Source organism: Tupaia chinensis, unplaced genomic scaffold, assembly GCF_000334495.1.
Source record: "Tupaia chinensis unplaced genomic scaffold, TupChi_1.0 Scaffold000023_1, whole genome shotgun sequence".
Lineage (NCBI taxonomy): Eukaryota > Metazoa > Chordata > Mammalia > Scandentia > Tupaiidae > Tupaia > Tupaia belangeri.
In genome coordinates, this window is record NW_006159453.1 from 2,463,713 (window position 1) to 2,473,457 (window position 9,745).

Below are 9,745 nucleotides of genomic sequence, written 5' to 3' on the forward strand. Positions count from 1 at the left end.
TTCGCTATAGGGCACGTGCGCTCGCCAGACAGACAGAGACATAAAGACAGAAAGCGAGAAATCACCCCCCAGGGGGGATGGTCACGCTGCAATCCCTTCTCCTCCATTCTCCTCTCGGGATCATGGGCACGCACGCACACGCGCCTGGCGTGAGTTTTAAGCCACCGGGTCCGGGACGCGAACCGCGGTCGACTACGTGGGAGTCCAGTGACATAGCCATTACGCTAACTGCTGGTTCCCACCCCCATGTCACTTTTAATCAGAAACAAGATGTGGTCTATCAAGTAATTAGATTTATTTTCTTATGAACTAACTCTGAAAAACATATGGAGTTCTTTGTGCATGATGGGATTATTCACATGGACTAATTGTGTCTTCCTAAGGTGAATACTTAATAATAATAATACCTATTTTTGAGCTGAACTTATCTATATGAGTAAGGAACTGAAATATAAAGCCTGTAAGTTTCCTAAATTACATTCCATTCTCTCCCCTTTTCCCTGTTCTCTGCTGCACACAAATTAGCCAATTTTGTTCCAGATAACCATTTTCTTACACAGAAACATATATCTTAATTATTTTTTAAATTTTCTGTCTGACCTAGTTACTAAAGAAACTCTTTTAAATCTATTTTTCCTTCACTCTTTGTCCCTCCTTTTTTTCTTTTTTTTTTAATCTTGGGTCTCCTTTTTGTTTTTATTTGTTTGTTTGAGGAATAAAATGCTGATATTAGAAAAGGCATGAAGTTAGATTTGAAATACAGTGCTGCTACTTCTACTATGTGCATTAGGTATATTACTTCTCTCAGTTTCAATTTCTTAATCAGGGTTGGATACATAGGAATCGGCTATCTTACCATATTTCTATAATTAAATAAGGCCACATTTATGAGTCACCTAACAGTACATATCCCAGAATTATGCTTAATACTGGGTTGCCGGGAAAGTCATGACATATTTTCTGTGCAAAAATGCATCATGACTTTCTCAATGACCTAATAGTAACATGTTCTTTTATCTTCATTCTATTATAAATCTCTTTAAAAAGTAACATAAGGGACCAGCAGATGATGTAATGGTTAGTCACTGGACTCCCACATAGTTGACCACGGTTCAAGCGAACTAAGTAGCTTAAAAACACTCACACCAGGTGCCTGTGTGCATGTGCCCAAAATACTGAGAGGACAATGGGGAAGAGATTGAGATTGCAGCCTGGCTATCCCTCCTGGGGTGGGGGGAGAAGGGGAATTTTTCCTTTCTATTTCTGTCTCTCTGGTGAGTGCACACACCCTGTAGTAAAAATCTCTCTTAAAATAACAATAATAACAAAATTTTATAAAATAGCACCTTCTAGTAACATACTTGCAATAAAAAAATGGAAAAACACAGATTTGAGGGTTCTTAGACATACTTAAGAATTAAGCCTACAAACCTCCAAAATCTTCAAAAATATCTAGAATTTCTTTTGAAATTTCACAAAACTTTCTTACTTTCCTCTTCTCTTTTAGTTCAACCTAGGTTTATTTTTCTTTTTTTTTTTTTTTCGTAAGAGAGGTTTTGCTCTAGGGCACATGTGCTCACCAGAGATACAGAGAGATAGAGACAGAAAGTGAGAAATTACCCCCAGGGGGGATGGCCACACCATAATCCCTTCTCCTCCATTTTCCTCTTGGGATTTTGGGCATGCACGCACATGCGCCCGGCATGCATATAAAGCCACTGGATCTGGGACCCAAACCATGGTCGGTCATGTGGGAGTTCAGTCACATAACCACTACGTCATCTGCTGGTCCCACAACCAAGTTTTTTTTTAAGTCCCATATTTCAGAGCATAATAACTATTTTTTATTTCTATCTTTTTTTGTTTAGAGATTGATAGAGTTTGAAATATTGTTGTTCTTACAAGTATTGTTTAGGCGAATTAAGGGGGTAGACTTTTCTGATGCATAAATATAATCACCATTTATAGTGTTTTGTTTTGTTTCCCTCTGGAAAAGTGAGTTTTCTAAATTATTGTTTTAAAAGCTAGCTGGGTTAAGAGCTGGCTACTTAACCTAGTATTTGGGGGAGCTGGATCCCACAAGACCTACTGCTTTTCAAGTCCTGGTGTGGTGGCTTGGAGAGCATGTCAAGTATGCACGTGAATGCCCAGAGTCCCACTGGATGGAGAAATAGAAGAGAGCGAGTTGTTGTGACACGACTATACCCCACTAGGTTGTGCTTTCTCCTTCTCTGTCTCTCTGTCTTTCTCTGGCAAGTACACCTACCCTCTTAAAAACTTTTTAAGTGAGCTTTAATGTTACAGCTAATAAATTAGAGACTTCTAAATATGAAAGCTAGATATAATCTATTTTTTAACAATAGTTTTTAGTTAATGCTATTGTGAAAATCTTTTGATAGTTTAAGTTTCAAACTAATTGAACTATTTAAGATTTTTCCGATATTACTGAGAATAACTCAATAATCTTATGGTATTTTTAAATAGGTTACAGAAATGTGCATGTTCCATAAGAGATTCAAAACTGAGAGGTAGGTTTAGAGATGAGTTTTTAGTAATATTTTCAGATATAGACAAAAGGAGTCAATTACTGATTAAATATTTACAATAACTATCAAACGATATATTTCTGTTATAGATATCTTAACGCATGGTGTTGCTTATCATCATGCTGGGATGGAGTTATCAGATAGAAAAGTAGTTGAAGGAGCTTTTACTGTTGGAGATCTACCAGTTCTTTGTAAGTAAAACATACTTCTTGTGGATATTATAAGATATTTTAGAAGATTATTTGAAGAGGGGAAAAAAAGGAAGAAGCTCAAGTATTTTGTCTCATGTCTACTTTTCTTCTAAGAATTTAAAATTATATAACTATCCATATATACATAGGCTACAATAAGTTCTTTGGCAGTGTTTATGTTCTTATGTCATTAACATACGTCTATGTTGTATGTTACTATGTTATTAAACGTAGTATAATTTGAAAACTAAGAACTTAATAGGTTTTTGGTTTTAAGGTGTATTTTTATTTTAGATTATAATGTTCTTTTTTCCCTTCTTTTCTATAGTTATTATATATGAGCTTTTATTTCATTTATAAGAATATGTCTCTTATAGAAAATATCTTCCTAAAGCAATAGTTATTAGGCTGAAATTAAATTCTTTAATCTGATGCAGTTACTACCAGTACGTTAGCTATGGGAGTAAATTTGCCTGCTCACCTAGTAGTTATAAAATCTACAATGCATTATGTTGGAGGAATGTTTGAAGAGTACAGTGAAACAGATATTCTACAGATGATTGGTAGAGCTGGTCGACCTCAAGTAAGTGACAGTACTTGTTTTTTTGTAACTTTTTAAAAAGACATACTAAAAACAAAAAACTGTTTTTGTGTATTTTTTGACTAGCATTTCAATGAGGTTTAAAGTGTGGCACATATACTCTATGGAATCCTACTCAGCTATAAAAAACAACAAGACCCTGGCTTTTGACAAAAAGTGGATAAATATGGAAGATTTACTGCTGAGTAAAGCTAGCCAGGCTATGAAGGAGAGACATTGTATGTCTCCACTTAATATGTAAGGAGTGTCTGAACTCTATGGCTGAAACTGAATGACTAAAGGATATAGAAACAAAGTAAATGGTTGTGAATACCAGATACAGTGTGGGAAGAGGGTGGGTGAAGGAGTAGAGTATGAGGAAGGACATTAAGGAGAAAAATAGAGAGGCAAGTCATTTATGGGACAAAGAAATGGATAACTTTATAGTATTGTTAACTGGACTGGTGAGAAATGTACACATGTTGGAATATTCACTTTGCAAGCTAAGTAACCTGTGAGTGAATATATAAAAGAAATTGAAATAAAAAATTAAATGAAAAGACAAATAAATAAATATAATTTTTAAAAATGCAATTTACACCAGAAAAAAAAAAGTAATGTAACTGAGAAAATCCACCTTAATGGAGGAATAAAAGTAGAACAAGACTCCCTAAATGGGATACAGTCCATTCACTCCTAAACTTCCACTGGTTGATGAAGGGATGTTTCATGAATGGATATGGTGTTTAAGGGTTTTTTGACTTAGAGGGTTTTACGTTGTTTTGTTTTCGATTTTGAATGGGGATGCTCTTGGCATTTTGAGTGGAACCGTTTTTTATTATGTAGTACTGTCATGTGCATTATAGAATATATAGCATTCCTCGATGCTAACACTAATGCCAGTAGTGATCCCTAAGCATTGTGACAGTAATAGTCAGCCCTTGGGTCTGTGGCAAAGTTGTAATGTACTAGTCAAGAGAAGCCAGATCACACATGGCAACCCCATTTGGAATCTCCAGCCTGTCAGCTGAAACACACTAGGCATGTGCATGAGTGCTTTGTATCTGACAGGCTGGACGACTGGAGGAAGATCATGATGTGCCTTGACCCAGTAGAAGGTGTACATCTCTTTCTCTTTCTCTCTCCTTTCTCTCTCTCATTGCCACTTGATATATAACGAATGTCCACCACTCTATGGTCGAAACTAGATGACTAAAGGATATAGAAACATAGTAAATGATTGTGAATACCAGATACAGTGTGGGAAGAGGGTGGGTGAAGGAGTAGAGTATGAGGAAGGACATTAAGGAGAAAAATAGAGAGGCAAGTCATTTATGGGACAAAGAATATCATAAATATATATATTTTAAAGCTTATGCACTGGAGCTGGCAGTTAGTATGCTGTTTAAGGCACTGGACTCCCACATGGGCAACCATGGGTCTGGGACTCGAACCACAGAGTCAGCCATTTGGGATCCAGTACTTTAACCACCAACCCACCTGCTGGCCCTATTTTGATTTTAATATTGCTAAAATATGTTAAATTGAAATCAAAGTGGCATATATGAGCTATACTCTTAGAAGGCTTTTAAATTAAATTTTCAGTTAACACTCAATTTCAAAAAGGATTTCTTAGGCCTCTTAACCTCTATGTAAGTCAAGGGGGCTACTTAATATAAAATGAAAGTCTTGAGTTATTGAAGAGGTTTGATACCAAGATGTGCTCTGTTTTACTAAATTTTTTCTATGTGATTTTTTTCCCTTCCAGTTTGACACTACAGCTACTTCAGTTATTATGACTCGGTTAAGTACAAGAGAGAAATACATTCAGATGTTAGCTTGTAGTGACACTGTAGAAAGCAGGTAATACAGAAAGTTTGGGTCCTTTTAAAGAATTAGGTTTATTTTTTTAAATAGGAGCATTCAATGGTGTTTCTTAGTATGTGGTATCAGATATCCTTGTTCTAAATGGCCTAATTTGTAATAAGGCTTCAATAATTATGATCATTTCACAATTTATATATTAAATCATATAAGTTTACAATTACTAATTTATAATACAAGGAGAAACATCCTTTCAAAAAATTTTAAAGGTTTTTGCCATAGGGTTGTGCATTCACTGGAGAGAGACAGAGAGTGATAGGGAACTTAAGAAAATCACCCCCTAGGGGGAATGACCACACCACATTCCCTTTTCCTCCACTCCCTTCTTGGGATTTTGGACACACATACCTGGCCTGATTTTTTTCTTTCTTTTTTTAGGGGTTTTTGCCATAGCGTGCAAGTGCTCATCAGAGAAAGAGACAGTCAGATAGAGAGTGGGAAAGTGAGAAGTCACCCCCCAAGGAGAATGGTCATGCTGCAATCCCTTCTATTCTCCTCACAGGGTCTTGGACACACATGCACATATGCTTGGCATGATTTTTTTTTTAAGAGAGGTTTTTGCTGTAGAGCACACGTGCTCACCAGAGAGACAGATAGAAAGTGAGAAATCACCCTCCCGGGTGGGATGGCCATACCACAACCCCTTCTCCATTCTCCTCTTGGGATTTTGGGCATGTACACACATGTACCTGGCATGAGTTTTAAGGGAGTCCAGCAACTTAACCATTACACCATCTGCTGGTCCCCCTTCACCACCACCATTAGTTTTAAGCCACCAGGTCCTGGACTCCAACTGCAGTCAGCCATATGAGAGTCCAGTGCTTTAACCACCACAACACCTGCTGGTCCCTATCTTTTTATGTTTTAAAAATTTGTTTAATAATAAGAGAGAAAAGCAGTTTGGGACCTTTTAATAAACTATTTGATCTACATGGGATCTTCAAAATGTTCAAGGAAAATATGTATTATGAAAAAAACTATGCCTTGATTTCACAGTTTTTTCACCAAAATAAACTTATATTTTAATTCCATTTTCTCACGAATTTATTGAATTTCTTCTTGTATTATCTCTTGGAGAAAATAGGACATAATTTACCCCCACCCTTTTTTAGAGCAATAAATTGTCTTCTAAAGCTACAAAGTAGAGAGGAATCTCAAATCTTTTTAAAAGTTGAACAGATTTTTCAAGATTTTCTTTCCTATTTCTTCAAAATTAAGTTATCTTTTATAAATTATGAAAGTAGCAATGGGTGTGTAATTATCAAAGTTTTAAAAGAGAATCATGGCATTGAAATGCATACAGTAATGCAAAGGTTGTTCTTTTTTTTCCCTCCCATTAGTTTGCACAGACATCTTATTGAGCATTTAAATGCAGAAATAGTATTGCGTACCATCACAGATGTGAATATTGCTTTGGAATGGATACGATCAACTTTACTTTATATCAGAGCCTTGAAAAATCCATCTTATTATGGTTTGTTACTTTCTTTGACTTGGAAAAGTAGTACCTTTTTTTCAAGCCAGCATAGTCTATATTTATACTAATAGGTTACAGAATAGATTAAAGAAACTAATAAGTAACAAACAGAAATGAAAGGTGACAATAGTCACAAATATATTTAGAAGCAAGAGTAGACAAAAAATGAGAAATCTTTGATCTGTTTTACTTATCTTTCAGTAAGTTTTGAAATTGGCACCATTAAAAATAGAACTAGTAGAAAAAAAAATTCAACCCCAATAAAAGTAACGGAAATGCTTTAAATCATTAAAAATAAGCTAAGTTTTAAAAAAAGCTCTTGAATTTTGTTTACATTTACTGTTCAAATGCTCTTTTACTCTGGATTTGAACAGTTTCTTTCCAATTTATAAGAAATCAAAGTAAATAATACTACTATTGCTCCTGGAGTTTTCATCTTGTCTCTACCAACAGCAGAGATCTGGTTATGTTGTTTCTAGAGGTTTTGTTTGTTTGTTTGTTTGTTTTCATGTGGTACAGGGTAGGAAATAAAAATACTTGGAGTTCTGAATGTCTAATTAAAACCTGACTCATTGCAGTAGTATTCAAACACATAAGGCTCAAAACTTTCAGATCTCCCAGGACAAAATTATCCTTCATAAAAAGAATATATATTGGGACCAACAGTTGGCATGATGTCTGTGTCTCTGGACTCCCATATAGTCGGCTGCTATTTGTGTCCCAGACCCGGTGGCTTAAACTCACGCCGGGCATGTGTGCGTGCGTGCCCAAGATCCCGAGAGGAGAATAGAGGAGAAGAGATTGCAGTGTGGCCATCCCCCCAGGGGGTGATTTCTCGCTTTCTGTCTCTCTGTCTCTCTCTGTCTGTCTGGCAAGCGTACGCACCCTATAGCAAAAAACCTCTTTAAAAAAAAAAAAAGGTGGCTGTTTTCTATAGATATTTAAGCCTTATAGAAGTCATTAAGTTATTATATATACATATATATATATATATATATGATTTAATGATTTAATGAGATTACTCTTCTTTAGTTACCTGAAGTCTATAAGAAACCTGTAAAGCTGAAGCAAATTAATTCTATTTTGACTTACACAGGTTTTAAATCTGGACTGAACAAAGATGGAATTGAGGCAAAATTACAAGGTTAGATGCATTTCCTTCTTTAAAAAATTATATTCTATAAATTTTAATGAAAAAGATCACTTATTTGAAAGTAAGAATACTTTCTTGTAAATTATTTTTAAAATGTAAACTTGTCTATAAAAATAAATGTATGAATTATTTCTTTTTCATATGTAAATAAAGCTTAGAAAATGTACTTTTTTTTACTGAATCTATTAATTCTATCAGAATGCCTTCCTTTGTATATGTTGACTTAGTTTATTTGTTTTTTATTTTTATAATGACCCTGGTTGGGACCAGCAGATGGCATTATGGTTACATTGCTGGACTCCTTGTAGTCAACCTTGGTTCAAGTCCCAGACCCAGTGGCTTAAGCCTCATACCAGGTGCTTGTGAGTGTGTGCCCAATATCTTGAGAGGAGACTGGAAAAGAAGGGTTGGAGGCATGGCCATCCCCCCTGCGGGGGGTGATTTCTTGCTTTCTTTCTCTGAGGCAAACAAATGCACCTTGTGGAAAAATCTCTCTTAAGAAAAAAATTAAAATATAAATAAAATGACCTTGGTCACAGGGGCTGGCAGGTGGTGTGGTGGTTAAGGCACTGGACTCCCACATGGCCAACTGTGATTCATGTCCTGGACTGACAGTTTGCTTTCACACTTTCCCTTTCTCACTCTCTGCATCTCTCTGGCCAAATTTGTAAAAAAAAAATAATAATAACAATAAATAAACTTAAATACATAAATATTTAAAATTAAAGATATAAATTAACAAAAGTAAAACGACCCTGATCTTTAAAAATGTTGCTTGTAGATCCCATTCTTTATTTATCTTTTCTAGGATAATTTTAATTGAAATATAATCCTAGTTTGAGTATAGATGCCTTATCCCAGTTGGTGCCAGTAATGTATTCCTATCAAATCCTAGCTTTATTATTTGGTTAATCACTTAGTATTTCATCACTGGTCTTTTTTTTTTTTTTTTTTAGAGGTTTTCACTATAGGGTGCGTGCGCTCACCAGACAGACAGACATAGAGACAGAAAGCGAGAAATCACCCCCCAGAGGGGATGGTCACACAACAATCCCTTCTCCTCCATTCTCCTCTCGGGATCTTGGGCACGCACGCACACGTGCCCGGTGTGAGTTTTAAGCCACCGGGTCCGGGATGCGAACCGCGGTCAACTACATGGGAGTCCAGCGACATAGCCATTACGCTAACTGCTGGTTCCCATAACTGGTCTTTTAAAATACCAATATATTGTCAAGCACTTACTAGGGTTAAAAATTGCTTTCTTCATTATGCTAACACTTTTTTCCACTAAAAGAAAAAATGTTGAATCCTTTATAAACATTTAGCCTATTTTAATTTATTCTTTACTTGGATATACATATAGGCAAATGAAACTGCAGAGATAAGGATGAAATAGTAGTTATCTTGCTTAAAGAATAAATACATTGGGGGTGGCTCTATAGCACAGCATGTAAGTACTGTAGAGAGCAGGATGTTACATGACTGATCATGTTTCAAGTCCGAGCCCTGGCAGCTTGAAAAACATGCTTTAGCATGGTTCACACATTCCCAAAATTCTGACAGGGTAAAAAATAAAGGGGGGAAAAAAAGGATTGTGGTGTTTGTGGTGTGATATGCCCTATTTGTGATAAGCAATTTCATGTATTTATAATGCTACTGATAAGATACAGTTCTATAAAATAGCTGTATTTTTATTGACCAATATTTCAATGGAATTTAAAAACTAAAGTCTAATCTTTTTTTTTTAATTTATTTATTTATATTCATTCACTGTACATCACTACAACATGCAAAATGAGATTTTCCATCCAGATTACACTGTATATTGGTTCAATCAAGCACATTAGCATACATGTTATCATCAACAAATAATTTTCCATTTCTTATTTCCTAATGTTTTTCTTTTTTTTTTTT

General features: G+C 35.5%; 1 protein-coding gene across 2 annotated transcripts in view; it reads left to right on the forward strand.

Moving 5' to 3' along the window:
* HFM1 (helicase for meiosis 1) overlaps positions 1–9,745 on the forward strand; it is a 106,588-nt gene that overhangs the window by 39,172 nt on the left and 57,671 nt on the right. For both annotated transcript variants that reach the window (XM_006140160.2, XM_006140159.2), the window contains exons 13-18: positions 2,485–2,528; positions 2,636–2,737; positions 3,175–3,320; positions 5,086–5,180; positions 6,542–6,675; positions 7,775–7,822. In XM_006140160.2, the coding sequence (XP_006140222.1) occupies positions 2,485–2,528; positions 2,636–2,737; positions 3,175–3,320; positions 5,086–5,180; positions 6,542–6,675; positions 7,775–7,822 (569 nt within the window). The remainder of the gene's footprint in view (positions 1–2,484; positions 2,529–2,635; positions 2,738–3,174; positions 3,321–5,085; positions 5,181–6,541; positions 6,676–7,774; positions 7,823–9,745) is intronic.